General features: G+C 39.5%; 2 protein-coding genes across 2 annotated transcripts; both read left to right on the forward strand.

Annotated features, from left to right (window-relative positions):
• Positions 1-573: 573 nt before the first annotated feature.
• LOC121777327 (serine/threonine-protein kinase tricornered-like) lies at positions 574-6634 on the forward strand. Its single transcript, XM_042174549.1, has 14 exons — positions 574-852; positions 1444-1927; positions 2475-2649; positions 3170-3253; positions 3347-3588; positions 3657-3876; positions 4498-4577; positions 4663-4747; positions 4944-5075; positions 5159-5272; positions 5347-5394; positions 5560-5644; positions 6095-6151; positions 6235-6634. Exons 2-14 carry the CDS (start codon positions 1704-1706, stop codon positions 6330-6332), a joined length of 1644 nt encoding a protein of 547 aa, XP_042030483.1. The 5' UTR covers positions 574-852; positions 1444-1703; the 3' UTR covers positions 6333-6634.
• A 12128-nt stretch (positions 6635-18762) lies between these two features.
• Positions 18763-22674, forward strand: LOC121776605 (casein kinase 1-like protein 10). Its single transcript, XM_042173799.1, has 14 exons — positions 18763-19253; positions 19361-19401; positions 19561-19630; positions 19711-19859; positions 19940-20035; positions 20195-20265; positions 20462-20523; positions 20655-20718; positions 20815-20899; positions 20982-21108; positions 21190-21263; positions 21354-21414; positions 21794-21918; positions 22015-22674. Exons 1-14 carry the CDS (start codon positions 19178-19180, stop codon positions 22249-22251), a joined length of 1338 nt encoding a protein of 445 aa, XP_042029733.1. The 5' UTR covers positions 18763-19177; the 3' UTR covers positions 22252-22674.
• Positions 22675-23117: the final 443 nt, after the last annotated feature.

A 23117-nucleotide genomic window follows, 5' to 3' on the forward strand; every position in this document is an offset into this window, starting at 1 on the left:
TAGGACTTGATTATGTAATTTTTTTATTTCAATTTTTTATCCCTTAGTGCCAAGGTAGTAGAGATATTTTGTTTGGGCACGAGATTTAAGAAATTAATGTGTAAATGGTTAAAGTAGATAGAGTAAAATAAGAAATAGAAAAGTATAAGAGAGTAAAGTAAGAGAGATAATAAATTTTTTTGCCAAAAAAGAGAAATGACACAACTAACTTGGGACGGATTATATTATTTTCATGAATTTTAATTTGTTAATGCATAAATTTACTTTAATTGAAAATCATAAATAAAAAATAATTAGAAAAAATTAAGAAACAAGAAAAAAATACTAGGTGAATACTTCTTATTGGCCAAGATTTATAAGTACTACTCCATTAGGCAATGCTCAGAAGTCAATGACACATGAATTTAACTTTTTAGTGCTCAAGATTAGTTGAAAAATACAAACAAATAAATAGCAATAAAATTAGTATAGTGTATTTGTATTTCTTTTTAATTCTAGCTACAAAGTATATTAAAGTTTCAACTTATAGTTTATTGGGGTAAAAAAAGCAATTAAATAAAGATAAAAGGGAAAGGGTAAAAAGAAAGAATACATCTCTCTTCTCTTTCTCTCTCTAGAACTTTTAATGGCGAATGATGCCACCACCACAGCTTAAAGTTTCCATCACAGTCTTATGCTTCTTCTTCAACCAACTAGAAAGTTAGGGTTTCAACTTCACTTTTCTGTTGGTGGTGTTTTTTGCCAGTTTTTCAAGCAATTTATGGTCCGCACGGAGCCAATTTTCGCTTGCTTGTTTTGATGCGGTTGACGACGGAGTCACGCGGTGCACGATTTTCTGGATTGAATTTTCAGGTAAGGTTCCTTGACTCTGTTGCTGGGAAATCTCGATTTTAGAGGAAAATCGTGGTGTAGGATCAATTGATGCGTTCGATTATGATGCTCGTGATTGAACTTCTATACATTTTGAATACTGAGTTCAGAGATATATAACTATTTGTATTGTGAAATTTTAGTTATTTGTGCGATTGTTGAAGATCCTTTTCCATATTGGTAGTCTGTACAGTAGTGGGGGCAGTTGCTGCGTTTGGTCATTTGGTTATTTTCAGTTTTATGTGATACGCAATAAATTTCTTGACTTCTCTCTCCTCTTCCTGTTTGATGCTAGTAAAATTAATCTATTTGCAACTCTTTTGAGTTAATATTTTTATTTCTTTTTTACTTCCGATCAAATTTGCTTTTCTTAGGTGTATTTGGCTCATTTACCAGTTGGATTTACTTTAATTGTGGAGATTTTTGCTCGAAGTTAAATAGGCTAGTTTTCCAAAAATATGGATTTGTTTTTAAACGTGTGATTTATAATCATATTCATTATTTTGATGTTTCTTACTAATAGATAGAGTTTACCTTTTTGACTGATTACGTTTAATTTGTCTCTCTATCCAGCGCTCCAATGGTTATGGTTTCTGTCTGTGATCTGAGGATTCAATTCCGTAACTGACCAGTTGGAAGCTTACTGTCGAGTAAATAGAATTATATTACCCATTAGGTTTGTAGCTGGTACACGATTCTGATAAAGAGGCCTATACTCTTGAGAGTTCGAATCCATATCTGATGATTTGGAAGCTTGCTGTCGAGTAAATAGAACTATATAGCACATTAGGTTTGTAACTGTTACACGACTCTGACAGAGAGGGTTAAAATAGATGGAATCTGCTAAACGTTGGTTTGGGAAATTCCGACCAAAAGAGAAACATAAGACTTCAAGCAAGAAGACAGAACCCACACCATACGGGAAAGAATGTTCAAAAACACCATTGAATGATGAAACTCCTTCAAATGCTACTCAGCAGAAAGTAGCTGCTGCGAAGCAATATATCGAAAAACACTACAAGGAGCAGATGAAGAGTCTGGAGGAACGGAGAGAGAGGTATGATTTCTTTTCTCTCAGTTGATTGGCCGTGGAGATTTTTGTTTCAGAAAGTCACTTTTTTTAGGATCTTCACTAAACTAACTGGCCAACAGCCTCTGACAGAAGCTCCTCCATTTCTTATTAAGTATTTTCAGGATGAGTGTTTCATGATTGAATTTTATCGAGATTTTCCTTGCTGATAGTCTTACAAAGTATTAACCTTTTTCTCTTTATAGCCTTGTGCCCCTTCAGGGACGAGTATAATATATAAAGTTGTTTTGGTATGAATGCCCTTTAGCCAATAAAAACATATATTGTCCATTAAAAGATGAAGAAATTAGTTAGGTTAAAATCTGTTCATTCAGTCCATTTTATCATTTAAACTATGTTTCATGCTGCAGTATCTCCTTCTGTCACCTTTAACTATGAAAATATTTCACAATCCTTAGTTTTCTTATGTTGTTGCAAATCTATTAGTATTTCTTACTGAATAGAATAAATAGTTGTGATGGATCTTTATTTTTCTGTATTACAACCTTTAACTAATAATATTGTGTTTTTGCAGGCGTAATGTACTGGAGAGAAAGCTGGCTGATGCTGAAGTTACTGAAGAAGAACAAAACAACCTTTTGAAACATCTTGAGAAAAAAGAAACAGAATACATGCACCTTCAAAGGCATAAAATGGGTGCTGATGATTTTGAGCCATTAACAATGATAGGAAAGGGTGCTTTTGGGGAGGTTATCTCTCTCTCTCTGAGTTTCTATTTGTATAACTGTTCATGAAAAATAGTTTATTGCATCATATGTTTGTTGATTGGTTCATATAGAAGGATGACATAGGCCACTTAAAATTGACTGTCAGGTTTTAGATGCCCATTGAACAATATTTGCTTGATTACTCCATAAATGACACAGCAAAAGAAGTATGAGTACATACAGTATTTGCCATTAGAAGTTGCTACTTCTGTGTTTGTGTGTGTTGGCCTAGCGGTTGAGCAGTTAGTGCCTGGGTCCAAAGGTTTTAGTTCAAGGCCACCGTCTTTAAATAGTGTCGCAACCAAAAATAAATTTGCTCCTGCTTGAATGGAAACCCCCCCCCCCCCATATTTGGCATGTCAAACAAGATCAGTTATGTAGTATATTCTTCAATAGGCAGAAATAGGGTGTTGTTTCTGTCCAGCCAAGATGCTAATATTGATAGCAATAGTTTTAGTATTTCTTTTGCATGATATCTAACTTGAAATGTGTCCTGATGCAGGTTAGGTTATGCCGGGAGAAATCAACTGGCCATGTATATGCCATGAAAAAGCTTAAGAAGTCAGAAATGCTTCGTAGGGGTCAGGTAGTAATCAGTATTTACCATTAAAAAGTTGGCAATTTTCTAAGATGATTTGTGGACTAACTGCTATTGCTTATTCTTGTTCTGTTTGTTTAGGTGGAACATGTTAAAGCAGAAAGGAACCTACTTGCAGAAGTTGACAGCAATTGCATTGTCAAGCTTTATTGTTCTTTCCAAGATGAAGAGTATCTATACCTAATAATGGAATACCTGCCTGGTGGTGACATGATGACTCTGCTGATGCGTAAAGACATATTAACAGAAGATGAAGCCAGATTTTATGTTGGGGAAACAATACTCGCAATTGAGTCTATTCACAAGCATAATTATGTTCATAGGTTTGTGATAATTTTTGTATGGTTCTATGGCTACTTATTATGATATTTAATGTTATTTATACTTGCAGAGATATCAAGCCTGATAACTTGCTTCTTGACCGACATGGGCACATGAAGCTGTCAGATTTTGGATTATGTAAGCCTCTAGATTGCAGTAATATTCAAGAAAAGGACTTTACTGTAGGAAATAACTACAGTGGATCTCTTCAAAGTGATGGCCGCCCTGCAGCACCAAAGCGCACTCAACAAGAGCAACTACAACACTGGCAGAGGAATAGGAGGATGCTGGTAAGAATCCTATCACAATATGGTTCCATTCTATCTTTATTTCCCAGTTGAGGGCATCTATAGTCTTGTACCGATGACAGCGAAAGATTCTTGCTATGCTATAAAGCATCTCTTTGTCCACAATAACTGAGTGTAAAAAGCTGGAATTGTTTATCAATCTTTCTTCATTCTAATTTATTCCATACTCCATTTAAAAGATTATTAATTACCTTTCCCAAATAATTTGCATAAATAACACATGTGTGAACCTAGCTGGAATGACGGAAGTTATGTAATAAAGTTTATATGTAGTATATGGCAGATGTAGTGATAGATCTTCCCTCCCACTTTTCTGAATATTGAAATGTTGCTGATTGCATCTCTCAGTCCATCTCTCAGTCCTTTCGCTAAATAGTTGAGACCCTTTTACTCAATTCAGCCTGGGTGCAAAAAGCCCATGGCCTGAATCCTAATCCTAATCAAACTAAACAACAAAAATTAACGAGTAAAGAAGTAAACTGATAAAATCTGTGTGCGCCCTAATGTGAGACTCCTGCTCATAAACTAAATCTCGGACAATAGTTGCTTACGCTGTGGCTTGAATTCAGTTGTGCTTGTATCTCCTTATGTATTTTTCTGTAGGCTTATTCAACTGTTGGCACGCCTGATTATATTGCTCCAGAAGTTCTGCTTAAGAAAGGATATGGAATGGAATGTGATTGGTATGTTTGCTTATCTATATTGTTCCTTTCTTCTTGCAACATTTGTTTTTCAAGTTAATTCTACTGGAAAATTTGTTTGTGGTAGGTGGTCCCTTGGCGCTATCATGTATGAGATGCTGGTAGGATATCCACCATTTTATTCAGATGAGCCAATGTCAACATGCAGAAAGGTAAATTTGTCTGAGCACTGGCCATTCTGTATTTTAATTACTTTGTGGAATTCAAAATATCACATCCGAAACCAACGCCTCTCATTTCCAGCTGCATAAGTTCATACAGCATCATCACTCTTGTACTCTTGTATATTACTTTATCTGCTTGATCAGTGTCTTGATCTCGATGGTTTCTCTTTTATTTCCGGTGTAGATTGTGAACTGGAGAACTCATCTTAAGTTCCCCGAAGAGGCAAAGATATCACCAGAAGCCAAGGATCTTATATGTAAACTGTTATGTAATGTAGAGAAAAGGCTTGGGACGAGGGGAGCTGATGAAATAAAGGTGCTTATGATGTGTCTAAGTTCATATAATATTTAATTGTAATATCACAAACTATCAAGTTAACTTCTTCATGGCCTTCCCAGGCTCACCGATGGTTCAAGGGTATTGAGTGGGACAAGTTATATGAAATGAAAGCTGCATTCATTCCAGAAGTTAATGGTGAACTGGATACTCAAAACTTTGAGAAGTTTGACGAGGTTGTATTATTCACTCATGTAGTAGTTAAGCTTTTGTTATTTTTCCTGTGTTGTAATACTACTGTCTTTTGCAGTCTGATAATCAAGTCACATCAAGCGCAAAATCAGGTCCCTGGAGGAAGGTTAGTGAATCCCGCTATGAACAACTGTTTCTAGCAGTTTGATTTTAATTTCTGTGATGTTGATTTGCTCACCGACTCTTTCGACTCCCCTTTTGCTACTAAAATCAAGAACTCATTTTGGCATGCTCTATAATTGGTGATGTGAAGTTATCTTTCATGCTGCAGATGCTTCCTTCCAAGGATGTAAACTTCATGGGCTATACTTACAAGAACTTTGAAATTGTGAATGAACACGAGGTTCCTGGCGTAGGTATGCTGTTGCTCTTCTATTTTTTTTACCAATATTACTAGATATGTCCATATAGTCCGAAATTGAAGGTGGTGAGTCTTTTCTGCTTTTGTTCATGAAAAATAAGATAGGAGCAGTGTTTATGAGATCATCAATAGGCAATTTACATAACACAGAAATATCAAGGTTCAGGGTCTTGGCCAAAAAATTCGAGCCTGATTGACACGAACCGAGTAGCCCACTAGGATTGTTTCAGACCAAGTGGGTTGGTCCCATTAACATCCCTTCTTATTATCATTCATCAACCCTTACTCCAAAACTCTTAAACCAATTATAAATGCATTTGCCATTTCACTCTTGTTATCATGTTGAATTATCATTACACATCTATTACCTTGTGTTGTTTCTTTCCTTGAATACGGAATTAACAATTGTAGACTAATGCATTACTTCCGTTCTTTCTATTGCCAGCCGAACTGAGGAAGAAGAGCACCAAACCCAAAAGACCTACCGTCAAATCCCTATTCAGTACAATTCTTTTCATCTTCTCTCCGTTACTGTTCGGACAATCATTCTCTCCGTTGTTATAATCCTATTACCACCTTTGACAGATGAGGAGTCAGATTCAGAATCCAATCAATCTGCACTGGGAAGCTTTCTAAATTTGTTACCTGAGAATGCAGAAGTCTCGAAACCAGGTGAATCCTAATATTTGACAAATTTGTTACATCTGACGACTACTCTAGTAAAGCTTTAAAAACGAGGTTTACAATTCGTTTCAAATGTTAGAATTTGTTGTGGGGCTGTTTTCATCTGTGGTTGTGCTGTGAAGGCAGGTTTCCCCATGTATATGTGAGGCTGTGTAAAGTATGCCCTTGGTTGTATATAGCCTTTTTTTCATAGATGATATGTGTAATTTATATTTTCACTGTCGTTGGTCAGTGTAATTGTTGGATTCATTGTCGATTTAGTTGAACAAATGAAAATGAGAACATTGGTGTTGAATTATCAGTTTGAAAATTTCCACAACGAAATACATCATTTTGGCTAAATTTCAAGATTCTTGACCAAATGAAGTAGTAGACTAGTAGTATACTATAATTTCTGGTATCATCATCGGTTTTGAAGAATTGGGACATATTAGAACTCAATAATCCATTCTAGTTTTTAAGTTGAGTGGATTTCAATACTTTTAGAATATGAATTTTGCTTATTCAACGCTCTTGAAATCGCATTAAAATGTTGTTTGGAGTAAACTGTAACAGCTTTTTAACATGAATTTATGTTATTAGTAATCAACGCATAAATGTTCGCATTTTATTCATAATGTAATTTTTTTTAAAATGTTGTTTGAAGTTACATAAATGTATAAAATCGTAACCTTGGATATATAGCACGCTTGCACGGGTGAGAATTGTAGAATATCAGAAATTGAGGTTACATACCGATTAATTAAAATTTAATACACAAGGTTTGCAAAGAGAAAATTACAAAATAGCCTTCATTATACAAGTTGTCTATAAAATCAAGCCGTTTATATTAATACTAATGCATGCTGAATTTCTTTTTTGATATTTTTATTAATTTAAAAAGATGGTTAGTTTTACATTCACTCCGTGATAGCATGATATTGTATCGTGGCTTGAATGCTCACCTAATCTGTTTCATATACAGAGATGTATGTATAGTTGCAAAAAAATTGATGAATAATACATTCAAAATTCACACAAAAAGTGAATAACCTTGAACACTATATCCCATCTAACCATTTTAGTAGAGTCATTTTACCATTTTAGTACTACGTTCCATTTTAATGGAGTCATTTCTTTTTTTTAGTAAAAGTCAACACATTTCATCTCACTTACTTTTATTTCTCTTACTTTATTATTTCTACTTTTTCTTTTCTCCTACTTTATTATCTTTTTATTTAATACATTATACGCATTTTTCTTAATCTCGGTGCCGAAAGAAATATCTTCACTGCTATGGAATTAGAGAGTATATATATATACACACAATCTACAAAGTTTATTTTATAAGAGAATAATACTAATATGAAGTGTTACCTTTTTAGTGTTATTAAAATGTCCAAATTGTAATGAAAATACATAAATTATTCGAGAATAATTGAAATGAGAAATTAAATTAATTAATTATATAAAAAAACACCAAATATTAGTAGTATATTCCCAGACAGAATTTGTTCTCCTTCTTCTCCTCTGTCGTTGCTCTGTTGTTCCCCTCTTCAGCTTCTCTCATTCCCCACCTTCCATTTCCAATTCCCCTTTTAATAGTACATCTCTGTTGGGTCGTGATACCGCCGATCTCACACACGCACGAACGAGGAAATAAAGCACGCAAACGATATAACGTGGTTCGGTGATAATCCACCTACGTCCACGGAGAAGATGACCGGAATCTTATTGATGGAACTCTCAATACAAGAACTTCACACTCACAATCTATCACTCTAAGCAAACGCTAGCTAGTGCAAGAATTCTCTTCTAATTGTGTGTGTAATCTGTGTTCTGCGTCTCTCACTACTGAGCTCTATCGAGCTATTTATACAAGATGCAATCAAGAAATAAAATCCAACTAACTCTATTTCCCAAAGTTAGTTATAACCGCTGCTCGGCTAAAACCGAACTGCCATTCTTGGTTAGCAACCGAACTGCATTTCTCGGCTATCAACCGAACTGCCATTCTTGGTTATCAACCGAACTGCATTTCTCGGCTATCAACCGAACTGCCTTTCTCGGCTAGCTCAAAGCCGAGCTTTATTTCTTGATCTCTTCTCGGAGCTGCCGAGGCTCCACCACTCGATCACAACCGGACTCAAAGCCGAGCTTCATTTCCGAGCTCAGAAGCCGAGCTCCAGTAGTTTGCATGGACACACTTTCACAAATCTCCACCTTGTCCTTGCAAAACTCCATCAATATCTGGATTCCCTTCTCAATCCTTGTTACAAGCTTCAACACTCCACAATCTCAACCAACTTCAAACAATGTTTGAATTTCGAAGTTGGCAGAGATTTTGTCAACATGTCTGATGCATTTTCTTCGGTAGGAACTTTCACCACATTGATCTTTCCACTTTGAATCTCATCTCTGATGAAGTGTCTCCTCACATCTATATGCTTCGACCTCTCATGGAACATTTGATGTTTTGCTAAACATATAGCCGAGTTGCTGTCACAGTTAATCTTCACTGCTCCCAGCTTCATTCCTAAATCTTCCAAGATTCCTTGCAACCATTTTCCTTCCTTTGCAGCCTCAGTCAGAGAAATATACTCAGCTTCGGTTGTGGACAGTGCAACCACAGACTGCAAATTTGATTTCCAGCTGATTGCTGTGCCATATAGTGTGAAGATGTAACCACTCTGAGACTTTCTGTTGTCTAAGTTAGCCGCATAATCCGAGTCACAGAATCCTTCTAGGACTTCCCTCTCCTCAGACCAAACTCCACCACCAAACTTCAAGCCAACCATGACAGACCCTTTCAGATATTTCAGAATCCACTTTAGTGCTGCCCAGTGATCCCTACCTGGATCAGCCATATATCTGCTTGCAACGCTTATGGTGTGAAAGTGTGTCCATGCAAACTACTGGAGCTCGGCTTCTGAGCTCGGAAATGAAGCTCGGCTTTGAGTCCGGTTGTGATCGAGTGGTGGAGCCTCGGCAGCTCCGAGAAGAGATCAAGAAATAAAGCTCGGCTTTGAGCTAGCCGAGAAAGGCAGTTCGGTTGATAGCCGAGAAATGCAGTTCGGTTGATAACCAAGAATGGCAGTTCGGTTGATAGCCGAGAAATGCAGTTCGGTTGCTAACCAAGAATGGCAGTTCGGTTTTAGCCGAGCAGCGGTTATAACTAACTTTGGGAAATAGAGTTAGTTGGATTTTATTTCTTGATTGCATCTTGTATAAATAGCTCGATAGAGCTCAGTAGTGAGAGACGCAGAACACAGATTACACACACAATTAGAAGAGAATTCTTGCACTAGCTAGCGTTTGCTTAGAGTGATAGATTGTGAGTGTGAAGTTCTTGTATTGAGAGTTCCATCAATAAGATTCCGGTCATCTTCTCCGTGGACGTAGGTGGATTATCACCGAACCACGTTATATCGTTTGCGTGCTTTATTTCCTCGTTCGTGCGTGTGTGAGATCGGCGGTATCACGACCCAACAAGTGGCGCCGTCTGTGGGAAGACTTCCACGATTTGCCGATTGATTGGTTTCTGGGTGAGTTCGTGTCTAGAGGTTCCGTTGTATAAGCTGATCTTGGCGATTGCCCACCGCTCGTTTTGAGAAATGTCTACAGCCAAGTTCGAGGTGGAAAAGTTCACCGGGAGAAACGATTTTGGGCTGTGGAGGCTGAAGATGAAGGCCATCTTGATGCAGCAAGGCCTATGGGATATCTTGAAGAATGAAGGTGACGCTAAAGAAGGCAAACCTGATGCTGATGAAAAGGAGAAGCAAAGGCTTCAAGATATGCAGTATAAGGCTTATAGCACCCTGATCTTGAACCTCACGGACAGGGTGCTAAGGGAAGTTTCCAAGGAGGAGACGGCTGCAGGAGTATGGGGGAAACTTGAGTCATTGTACATGACCAAGTCTCTGGCGAACCGGTTACATTTGAAGCAAAGGCTTCTTGCTTTCAAGTTTTCAGATGGGAAGAGCATTTCTGAACAGCTCGAGGAGTTTGGGAAATGCATAGATGATCTTGAGAATATCGATGAGGTCATTAAAGATGAGGATAAGGCATTGATGTTGCTCAATTCCCTGCCTAAAAGTTATGAGCACTTCAAGGATGCAGTGCTTCTTGGAAGAGAAACCAAGGTCACCTATGAAGAGATTCATTCTGCATTGAAGATGAAGGAATCGCAGAAGGCTAATAACAAACAAACTGATCCAGTAGCTGAGAGTCTGCATGTGAAAAATAATCAGAATAAAAGGGGTTCCAAGAAGAAGTTCCAGAAGAAGGAAGAAGGTGGAGTATGGAAGGAGAAGAGAAGCTGTCACTACTGTAAGAAACCGGGCCATTTAAAGAAGCATTGTTTTGCTTGGAAGAGGAAACAAGAGCAAGAAAAGGCTGGGAACATAGAGACTGCTGATCTGGCTCAGGATGTTGAAGATAATGAAGCTTTGAATATCCACTCAGGGGCCAAGATTGAAGAATGCTGGATCATGGATTCAGGGTGCTCCTTCCACATTTGCTCACACAAATCTTGGTTCCAAGAATTATCAGCTTGGGAAGGATCAGTGATGCTAGGAAATGATCAAGTGTGCAATGTCAAGGGCATTGGGAACATCAGATTGAGGATGAAGGATGGGAGTATGAAGACTCTCACAGAAGTCAGATTCATTCCTCAAATCAAGAGAAATTTAATATCTCTTGGAATGCTAGAGTCAAAAGGGTGCAGATTCAACTCTGGTGATGGGATCCTCACAGTAACAAAAGGCACCAGAATTGTGATGGAGGCCCAGAGAAAGAACAGCCTATACTATTTGCTGGGTGAAACCGTGGTTGATGCTGTGAATCTTGCCCAGACAGAAGACCTGCATCTATGGCATGCCAGGCTTGGACATGTGGGTGAGAAAGGCATAAGAGAGCTGGCTAAACAAGGAGTGATGAAGTTAAGTGCATCAGACAGCCTAAAGAAATGTGAATCTTGCATTCTAGGAAAGGCAAAGAAGCTGCCATTTTCTGGTGGGAAACACACTTCATCAGCCCCATTTGTGTATGCCCACAGTGACTTGTGGGGGCCATCCCAAACTGAATCCATAGGTGGAGGTAAGTATTTCATCTCCATCATAGATGATTACTCAAGAAAAGTGTGGATTTACATTCTAAGAGAGAAGTCCCAAGCTTTTGAAAAATTTAGAGAATGGCATGCTAGATATGAGAATGAAAAGGGCTCAGTGCTTAAATATCTAAGGACTGATAATGGCATGGAGTTTCTGTCTGCGGAGTTTGATAGTTTCTGTAAGGTGAAAGGGATAAGAAGGCATAGGACCGTGCCAAGAAATCCTCAACAGAACGGGCTGGCAGAAAGAATGAATAGGACATTGCTAGAAAGGGTGAGGTGCATGCTATTCTACTCTGGAATGCCAAAGAGATTCTGGGCAGAGGCTGTCTCTACTGCAGCTAATCTGATCAATAAGTGTCCATCATCTGCTTTATCCAATGAGACCCCAGATCAAAGATGGTATGGAAGCCTAGGTGATTACTCAGCCTTGAAGGTGTTTGGGTGTGCTGCTTATGCACACATTAAGCAGAGTAAATTGGAGCCAAGGGCAAAGAAATGTGTGTTGTTGGGATACCAAGATGGGGTAAAAGGATACAGATTGTGGAATTTGGATAGAGAAGGCAGAAATATCATTGTGAGCAGAGATGTGACATTCAATGAAGAGGAGATGCCATTTAAAGATGATGGGAAGCCCTCTGGTGGTGGCAGTAGCTCTGAAATGCAAAACCTTGAGTTTGGTGGAGAATCTGCTGGAACAGACACTGATGAGGATGTTGTGATCACAGGAAATCAAGAAGAAGGTGGAGCAACTAGCTCTCAACATACTCAGAACACAGGTGAGCAGGAGTCACCAGTGCAGCAAGCTGCTGCAGCTCAAGGGGCCAGAAGAAATCCAAGAAGAAATGCAGGCCTACCTAGCAGATTCTCAGATTATGACATGAGCTTCTTTGCTCTATGTGTAGCAGAAGTACTCATGTTTTCAGAACCCTCAACCTATGAAGAAGCCATGAGTTGCAAGGAAAGTCAGAAATGGATCAAGGCCATGGAAGAAGAAATAGAGTCCTTGCTGAAAAATGGGACTTGGATTTTGGTGACTGATCCAGGGACTCAGAAGCTGATCAGTTGCAAATGGCTGTTTAAGAAGAAAGTAGAGGTGGGGGAAGTTGAAAGCATACGGTTTAAGGCAAGGCTGGTTGCTAGAGGATTCACACAAGTAGAGGGTATTGACTACACAGAGGTGTTCTCTCCAGTGGTGAAGCACACTTCCATTCGGATCTTATTGGCCATGACTGCTCATTTCAACTGGGAGCTGCATCAACTTGATGTGAAGACAGCATTTTTGCATGGAGATCTAGAGGAAACGATCTATATGATGCAGCCTAAGGGTTTTGAGAAGCCGGGAGAAGAAAAGAAAGTTTGCTTGTTAAAGAAAAGCCTATATGGGCTCAAGCAAAGCAGCCGGCAGTGGAACAAGAAGTTTCATGAGCAGATGGAATTGATGGCATTTGAGAGATCCAGTTTTGATAGCTGCGTGTATGTCAAGAGAAGTGGAAATCTAATACTGGCCTATCTACTGCTGTATGTGGATGATATTCTGCTGGCAGGATCAAGCAAGAGTGAGCTGCTGTCTGTCAAGGAGGAGTTGAAGCAGAGATTTGATATGAAAGATCTTGGGGAAGCCAAGAGAATCTTGGGTATGGATATTGTCAGGAACAGAAAGAAGAAAGAACTGAAATTGGTTCAGGCTGATTATATCAGAAAGGTGGTAGAAAAATACCAGGTAAGGAGTGAAAAGTCAGTATCCACTCCATTGGCTAGCTGCTTCAAACTCAGTAAAGAACAGATGCCAAAGACAGCTGAAGATAGAGAAGAGATGAGCAGGATACCCTATGCAAATATAGTGGGAAGTGTGATGTACTTGATGATATGTACAAGGCCGGATGTGGCTCATGCCATAAGCGTTGCAAGCAGATATATGGCTGATCCAGGTAGGGATCACTGGGCAGCACTAAAGTGGATTCTGAAATATCTGAAAGGGTCTGTCATGGTTGGCTTGAAGTTTGGTGGTGGAGTTTGGTCTGAGGAGAGGGAAGTCCTAGAAGGATTCTGTGACTCGGATTATGCGGCTAACTTAGACAACAGAAAGTCTCAGAGTGGTTACATCTTCACACTATATGGCACAGCAATCAGCTGGAAATCAAATTTGCAGTCTGTGGTTGCACTGTCCACAACCGAAGCTGAGTATATTTCTCTGACTGAGGCTGCAAAGGAAGGAAAATGGTTGCAAGGAATCTTGGAAGATTTAGGAATGAAGCTGGGAGCAGTGAAGATTAACTGTGACAGCAACTCGGCTATATGTTTAGCAAAACATCAAATGTTCCATGAGAGGTCGAAGCATATAGATGTGAGGAGACACTTCATCAGAGATGAGATTCAAAGTGGAAAGATCAATGTGGTGAAAGTTCCTACCGAAGAAAATGCATCAGACATGTTGACAAAATCTCTGCCAACTTCGAAATTCAAACATTGTTTGAAGTTGGTTGAGATTGTGGAGTGTTGAAGCTTGTAACAAGGATTGAGAAGGGAATCCAGATATTGATGGAGTTTTGCAAGGACAAGGTGGAGATTTGTGAAAGTGTGTCCATGCAAACTACTGGAGCTCGGCTTCTGAGCTCGGAAATGAAGCTCGGCTTTGAGTCCGGTTGTGATCGAGTGGTGGAGCCTCGGCAGCTCCGAGAAGAGATCAAGAAATAAAGCTCGGCTTTGAGCTAGCCGAGAAAGGCAGTTCGGTTGATAGCCGAGAAATGCAGTTCGGTTGATAACCAAGAATGGCAGTTCGGTTGATAGCCGAGAAATGCAGTTCGGTTGCTAACCAAGAATGGCAGTTCGGTTTTAGCCGAGCAGCGGTTATAACTAACTTTGGGAAATAGAGTTAGTTGGATTTTATTTCTTGATTGCATCTTGTATAAATAGCTCGATAGAGCTCAGTAGTGAGAGACGCAGAACACAGATTACACACACAATTAGAAGAGAATTCTTGCACTAGCTAGCGTTTGCTTAGAGTGATAGATTGTGAGTGTGAAGTTCTTGTATTGAGAGTTCCATCAATAAGATTCCGGTCATCTTCTCCGTGGACGTAGGTGGATTATCACCGAACCACGTTATATCGTTTGCGTGCTTTATTTCCTCGTTCGTGCGTGTGTGAGATCGGCGGTATCACGACCCAACATATGGCATGAGCCACATCCGGCCTTGTACATATCATCAAGTACATCACACTTCCCACTATATTTGCATAGGGTATCCTGCTCATCTCTTCTCTATCTTCAGCTGTCTTTGGCATCTGTTCTTTACTGAGTTTGAAGCAGCTAGCCAATGGAGTGGATACTGACTTTTCACTCCTTACCTGGTATTTTTCTACCACCTTTCTGATATAATCAGCCTGAACCAATTTCAGTTCTTTCTTCTTTCTGTTCCTGACAATATCCATACCCAAGATTCTCTTGGCTTCCCCAAGATCTTTCATATCAAATCTCTGCTTCAACTCCTCCTTGACAGACAGCAGCTCACTCTTGCTTGATCCTGCCAGCAGAATATCATCCACATACAGCAGTAGATAGGCCAGTATTAGATTTCCACTTCTCTTGACATACACGCAGCTATCAAAACTGGATCTCTCAAATGCCATCAATTCCATCTGCTCATGAAACTTCTTGTTCCACTGCCGGCTGCTTTGCTTGAGCCCATATAGGCTTTTCTTTAACAAGCAAACTTTCTTTTCTTCTCCCGGCTTCTCAAAACCCTTAGGCTGCATCATATAGATCGTTTCCTCTAGATCTCCATGCAAAAATGCTGTCTTCACATCAAGTTGATGCAGCTCCCAGTTGAAATGAGCAGTCATGGCCAATAAGATCCGAATGGAAGTGTGCTTCACCACTGGAGAGAACACCTCTGTGTAGTCAATACCCTCTACTTGTGTGAATCCTCTAGCAACCAGCCTTGCCTTAAACCGTATGCTTTCAACTTCCCCCACCTCTACTTTCTTCTTAAACAGCCATTTGCAACTGATCAGCTTCTGAGTCCCTGGATCAGTCACCAAAATCCAAGTCCCATTTTTCAGCAAGGACTCTATTTCTTCTTCCATGGCCTTGATCCATTTCTGACTTTCCTTGCAACTCATGGCTTCTTCATAGGTTGAGGGTTCTGAAAACATGAGTACTTCTGCTACACATAGAGCAAAGAAGCTCATGTCATAATCTGAGAATCTGCTAGGTAGGCCTGCATTTCTTCTTGGATTTCTTCTGGCCCCTTGAGCTGCAGCAGCTTGCTGCACTGGTGACTCCTGCTCACCTGTGTTCTGAGTATGTTGAGAGCTAGTTGCTCCACCTTCTTCTTGATTTCCTGTGATCACAACATCCTCATCAGTGTCTGTTCCAGCAGATTCTCCACCAAACTCAAGGTTTTGCATTTCAGAGCTACTGCCACCACCAGAGGGCTTCCCATCATCTTTAAATGGCATCTCCTCTTCATTGAATGTCACATCTCTGCTCACAATGATATTTCTGCCTTCTCTATCCAAATTCCACAATCTGTATCCTTTTACCCCATCTTGGTATCCCAACAACACACATTTCTTTGCCCTTGGCTCCAATTTACTCTGCTTAATGTGTGCATAAGCAGCACACCCAAACACCTTCAAGGCTGAGTAATCACCTAGGCTTCCATACCATCTTTGATCTGGGGTCTCATTGGATAAAGCAGATGATGGACACTTATTGATCAGATTAGCTGCAGTAGAGACAGCCTCTGCCCAGAATCTCTTTGGCATTCCAGAGTAGAATAGCATGCACCTCACCCTTTCTAGCAATGTCCTATTCATTCTTTCTGCCAGCCCGTTCTGTTGAGGATTTCTTGGCACGGTCCTATGCCTTCTTATCCCTTTCACCTTACAGAAACTATCAAACTCCGCAGACAGAAAATCCATGCCATTATCAGTCCTTAGATATTTAAGCACTGAGCCCTTTTCATTCTCATATCTAGCATGCCATTCTCTAAATTTTTCAAAAGCTTGGGACTTCTCTCTTAGAATGTAAATCCACACTTTTCTTGAGTAATCATCTATGATGGAGATGAAATACTTACCTCCACCTATGGATTCAGTTTGGGATGGCCCCCACAAGTCACTGTGGGCATACACAAATGGGGCTGATGAAGTGTGTTTCCCACCAGAAAATGGCAGCTTCTTTGCCTTTCCTAGAATGCAAGATTCACATTTCTTTAGGCTGTCTGATGCACTTAACTTCATCACTCCTTGTTTAGCCAGCTCTCTTATGCCTTTCTCACCCACATGTCCAAGCCTGGCATGCCATAGATGCAGGTCTTCTGTCTGGGCAAGATTCACAGCATCAACCACGGTTTCACCCAGCAAATAGTATAGGCTGTTCTTTCTCTGGGCCTCCATCACAATTCTGGTGCCTTTTGTTACTGTGAGGATCCCATCACCAGAGTTGAATCTGCACCCTTTTGACTCTAGCATTCCAAGAGATATTAAATTTCTCTTGATTTGAGGAATGAATCTGACTTCTGTGAGAGTCTTCATACTCCCATCCTTCATCCTCAATCTGATGTTCCCAATGCCCTTGACATTGCACACTTGATCATTTCCTAGCATCACTGATCCTTCCCAAGCTGATAATTCTTGGAACCAAGATTTGTGTGAGCAAATGTGGAAGGAGCACCCTGAATCCATGATCCAGCATTCTTCAATCTTGGCCCCTGAGTGGATATTCAAAGCTTCATTATCTTCAACATCCTGAGCCAGATCAGCAGTCTCTATGTTCCCAGCCTTTTCTTGCTCTTGTTTCCTCTTCCAAGCAAAACAATGCTTCTTTAAATGGCCCGGTTTCTTACAGTAGTGACAGCTTCTCTTCTCCTTCCATACTCCACCTTCTTCCTTCTTCTGGAACTTCTTCTTGGAACCCCTTTTATTCTGATTATTTTTCACATGCAGACTCTCAGCTACTGGATCAGTTTGTTTGTTATTAGCCTTCTGCGATTCCTTCATCTTCAATGCAGAATGAATCTCTTCATAGGTGACCTTGGTTTCTCTTCCAAGAAGCACTGCATCCTTGAAGTGCTCATAACTTTTAGGCAGGGAATTGAGCAACATCAATGCCTTATCCTCATCTTTAATGACCTCATCGATATTCTCAAGATCATCTATGCATTTCCCAAACTCCTCGAGCTGTTCAGAAATGCTCTTCCCATCTGAAAACTTGAAAGCAAGAAGCCTTTGCTTCAAATGTAACCGGTTCGCCAGAGACTTGGTCATGTACAATGACTCAAGTTTCCCCCATACTCCTGCAGCCGTCTCCTCCTTGGAAACTTCCCTTAGCACCCTGTCCGTGAGGTTCAAGATCAGGGTGCTATAAGCCTTATACTGCATATCTTGAAGCCTTTGCTTCTCCTTTTCATCAGCATCAGGTTTGCCTTCTTTAGCGTCACCTTCATTCTTCAAGATATCCCATAGGCCTTGCTGCATCAAGATGGCCTTCATCTTCAGCCTCCACAGCCCAAAATCGTTTCTCCCGGTGAACTTTTCCACCTCGAACTTGGCTGTAGACATTTCTCAAAACGAGCGGTGGGCAATCGCCAAGATCAGCTTATACAACGGAACCTCTAGACACGAACTCACCCAGAAACCAATCAATCGGCAAATCGTGGAAGTCTTCCCACAGACGGCGCCACTTGTTGGGTCGTGATACCGCCGATCTCACACACGCACGAACGAGGAAATAAAGCACGCAAACGATATAACGTGGTTCGGTGATAATCCACCTACGTCCACGGAGAAGATGACCGGAATCTTATTGATGGAACTCTCAATACAAGAACTTCACACTCACAATCTATCACTCTAAGCAAACGCTAGCTAGTGCAAGAATTCTCTTCTAATTGTGTGTGTAATCTGTGTTCTGCGTCTCTCACTACTGAGCTCTATCGAGCTATTTATACAAGATGCAATCAAGAAATAAAATCCAACTAACTCTATTTCCCAAAGTTAGTTATAACCGCTGCTCGGCTAAAACCGAACTGCCATTCTTGGTTAGCAACCGAACTGCATTTCTCGGCTATCAACCGAACTGCCATTCTTGGTTATCAACCGAACTGCATTTCTCGGCTATCAACCGAACTGCCTTTCTCGGCTAGCTCAAAGCCGAGCTTTATTTCTTGATCTCTTCTCGGAGCTGCCGAGGCTCCACCACTCGATCACAACCGGACTCAAAGCCGAGCTTCATTTCCGAGCTCAGAAGCCGAGCTCCAGTAGTTTGCATGGACACACTTTCACACATCTCCCCACAATTTACACACGGCACATCCCATTTCCGCCCAACATTTATTGCTTCCTCCAAAATTAATCAATTTTCCGTCATCAATTTTTTCCGCCCCACCATGCAATACGAATTCCAGCCCCTTTCCGTCTTCATAGTCCCTGATGTTGACTTTCTTTATCTGAATATGTAGAAAACAGTCTCTTTTTTCATGGCTTTTCTGATCCTTTTTTAACCCCTTAATTTTTTGATTCAACCAATCCATTCGCCACATTTTTGGAAAATCATCTACTGGGTGCATTTTTTGAATGAATTCGGTTGGGTTTCCTTTATCATCTAGTTTAATGGGGTTTGAAATGGATCTGAAGGGAATTCCATTGAAATTTGAGATTTTCTTCATTTTGATTGTAAATGCCTGAGATTTCTTGATTGCCTCTATTTGTTAGTTTCGTTTTTCAATTCACCATTTGGAAAATTAAGAATGGATCATGTCATTGGAGGAAAGTTTAAGCTGGGGAGGAAGATTGGTGGGGGATCTTTTGGGGAGCTTTATTTGGGTAATTTCTGATATTTTCTTTGATAAAAATTTATTCTTTTGCTTAATGTTGATTGGCATTGTAAGTTTATAACATTAACATTGTTATGTTTTGCATTTTTCTTTCAGGAACACATACACAAACTGGCGAAGAAGTTGCCGTGAAGCTGGTGAGTAATTTCCCTTTTAAAGGAGAGGCTTTTTAATTTGTAATATGATCAATGGTGTGTATTTTAAATGTGCTTCTATCCTATAAATTTCAATTTAGATGGTCTGTGTATAATTTTTGAAATTTGATGCATCTGTGATCTATTTTATGTATATTTCAGGAATCTGTTAAGACGAAACACCCGCAGCTTTATTATGAATCGAAGTTGTATATGCTTCTTCGTGGCGGAAGTGAGTTTTTCCCATGGTTAGTTCTTGGTGGTGTGATAGCTTAAAAGCAAGTTCATTAATCTGTAGTTTGTTTTATGAAGCTGGGGTTCCGGAGCTTAGATGGTTCGGAGTTGAAGGAGAGTACAATGCCATGGTTATTGATCTTCTTGGGCCAAGCTTGGAAGATTTGTTTAACTATTGCAATAGGAAAATGTCACTGAAAACTGTTCTCATGCTTGCTGATCAATTGGTAAGTTTGGATCATTGCAGAAGTGTTTTTATCAGGTTGTTTTCAGGTGTTTTATGGTCATCACCTCGTTTTAATCGTAGATTAATAGAGTGGAGTTCATGCACTCGAGAGGTTTTCTTCACCGTGATATAAAGCCAGATAACTTTTTAATGGGCTTGGGACGCAAAGCGAATCAGGTAGTGATGGTTTTATTTTTGGTTGAATTTGCATAGCTAATTAGCTATTACTCTATTCAAGTTAGTCTGTCCATTTGAGTAAAAAAACTGAAGAAGCAATGATATAATCTAGCATACCTTGAGCCTCTGTAACTCGACGTATTGTTACCTTTGTAACAGGTATACATTATTGACTTTGGCCTTGCAAAGAAATACAGAGATCTTCACACTCACAGGCACATACCATACAGGTGTTTACTACTTGATCAACATTCTCTCGTTTGTCTAATTTAACTCAAAAGAAATTAAATTTGTTTTTCTTTGCCTTCTGGCTTGTAAAGTGTGGCATGTAGGGGTTTAATCTTCTCCGGTGTAATTGTGATGCTTACATACCTCGATGCTTACATACCTCGATCAATGAATAGTTCCTCTCTCTCTGTTGTACAGGGAAAACAAAAATCTTACCGGCACAGCTCGTTATGCTAGTGTTAACACTCATCTTGGAGTTGGTGAGTAGAGTCCACAATTACATACCATCCTGCTTTATGGAGTACTTATTTTTATATTTGGAAGGGTATAGGAAGAAAGTTCGAGGACATCTTCGTTTTACTTAAATTCCGTATCTGATTTCTTGCTACAGAGCAAAGTAGAAGGGATGATTTAGAGTCTCTTGGCTATGTCCTCATGTATTTTCTCCGGGGAAGGTTGAGAAGAACAGCTTTTGGATTTTCGATCATTCTTCTTTAGCCAGCCAGCAAACACGATCCTAAACTTTTTCTGGTTGAAATTTATTTTTGTAGTCTTCCCTGGCAAGGACTGAAAGCTGGCACAAAGAAGCAGAAATACGATAGAATCAGTGAGAAGAAGATGCTTACATCGATGGAAGTATGGCACCTTGTTAAACCTGGTTAACTCTATCGCTTTTTTCCTAAACATGAATTTATCTGATTGTGTATTTTTTTGGCAGGCGCTTTGTAAATCTTACCCGTCTGAGTTTCTCTCATACTTTCATTATTGCCGATCATTGAGATTTGAAGACAAGCCTGATTATTCATATCTAAAAAGAATTTTCCGAGACCTATTTATTCGAGAAGGTAATATGACCTTTTATGCTCTGGGGATTGAATATTATCTGCTGTTAAGATTCTCTGTTGATGATTATACTAATGGAGCAGGTTATCAGTTTGATTATGTGTTTGACTGGACCATATTGAAATACCCACAAATCGGATCCAGCTCTCAATCACGAGTAAGTATTCACTACGACATTTTTTCCTGCAACAAGCTAATTTACAGTGATAGTAGCTCGAATTCTTAAATGATTTCTTTCTGTCTGCAGCCAACCGGAAGACCACCTACAAATGCTGGACCATCTTCAGAAAGAGTGGAAAAGACACCAGGTCTGTAAGGGCTTTCGATCACCTCATGTTTCGTGACGTGCCTTTATAAAAACTATAGGCCTAATACAAATATCAATCAGTTGAAAAAAGAAAATCGAGTCTTGTACTCATAGACCCTGAAACTGCTAGTCCATAGGCGTAACCACATAAATATATTATCCCCATGACTAATTAAACGAAACCTGCCTTATTGAAGCGTCTCTGTAGTCGCGAGTCTAAATTACATTTGGCCGAAAGGCTGTGCATTGTTTGACAATCAACCCTAAAATAGTTGCTGATTATAGCCCCACACACATCACGAACGTAGCTAGATGTTTAAACTGAAATCAACTCAATCATACTCCTTGGCTGACGAATAGCTTCCAAAAATTGATGATAGTGAAACAAGAAGTTCGAGAGAGACTTTCTGGTGCTGTTGAAGCATTCTCCAGAAGAAACGACGCTAGTCATGGAGATCACGCAAGGCACAAATCTTCAGATGATGTTCCATCATCTAAAGAAGTGGTAGGCACAAATAATCCATGAAAATTATCCAGCTCATTTATATCTTTCTATCTGTTTTCGTTTTATTTAACGATCTGTTGTTGATCCCTCGCTCAGCAAGCTGATACTGCAAAAGGGCGAATATCCCGGCCTAGCACCTCAAAGAGGGCAGTGGCATCAAGCGGCCGACCCAGCACTTCTGGCGGCCGCCTGACCACCACTCAAAGACTACAGCCGGGATTCGAGTCCAAAACGTCGTCCTTCACCCGTGCTGGTGCTACAAGAGGAGGCGGTCGAGATGAAACTCTGAGAAGCTTCGAGCTGTTGACAATTGGCACGGGGAAAAGGAAATAGTGGAAACATCGTAGCTCTACACAGTTTTGTTCGGAGACCAAGAACGCGGGATGGTGGCTACGGCCGGCTCAACCTATCTCACACATGTTCATGGCTTGGGATCCCAAATCCCATTTGCAGTGCATTGCTGGGCAGAACAGTAAAGTCATTGATATTCCATGTCCATCTCTCTCTCACCTTTATTTCTTTATTTGTTTAGTCATATACATATTGCCCATGTAACACATCTAGATGACTATATATGTTGACATGGGAATTATTTATATATGTAACATTCACTTCATTCATTTTAGTGGCTAAGAAAAAAAAATTGAAACAAATGTGTAAAGACCAGTCTGTTATTTTGCATTAATGTTACACTGCTTCAGTGAAGGATTCAGATTTTTGTGAATGGAGAAAACACAGATGTGTTTGCTGGCTTCATTTATTTATTTATTTTTTTAATTTGAAATTTTAAATGATGACGTTTGAATTATTGCTCGAATTCAAATGCTATGTCAATTTTGGAATGCCAATATATTTACAGAAATATAAAAGTTGACTTACTGTAAATTTGTAAAACATATTCAAGTTGTTTAAAATTATTGGTATACATGTCAAAATAAAAAACATGATTTAATCAGTATTATTATTATAGCAAGTTCATTCTTATAAAATTTTTATCTTTACGGCAGACAAAATATTTTGTATCTAATAATCCTTAAAATTATGTTAAATTTTATTTATTTTGTATTTTATTCGTCTCATTCAATATGTGACTTTTTTGTTTAAAATTTTGTTCCAATCAAGATGCTTATTTTCAAATTTTACAAAAACTTATATCTTCTATTTATTCATTAAAACACTCAACTAATTTTTTCTTAACA

The sequence above is a fragment of the Salvia splendens genome, chromosome 18 (genome assembly GCF_004379255.2).
Source record: "Salvia splendens isolate huo1 chromosome 18, SspV2, whole genome shotgun sequence".
In the NCBI taxonomy this organism is placed as follows: Eukaryota; Viridiplantae; Streptophyta; class Magnoliopsida; order Lamiales; family Lamiaceae; genus Salvia; species Salvia splendens.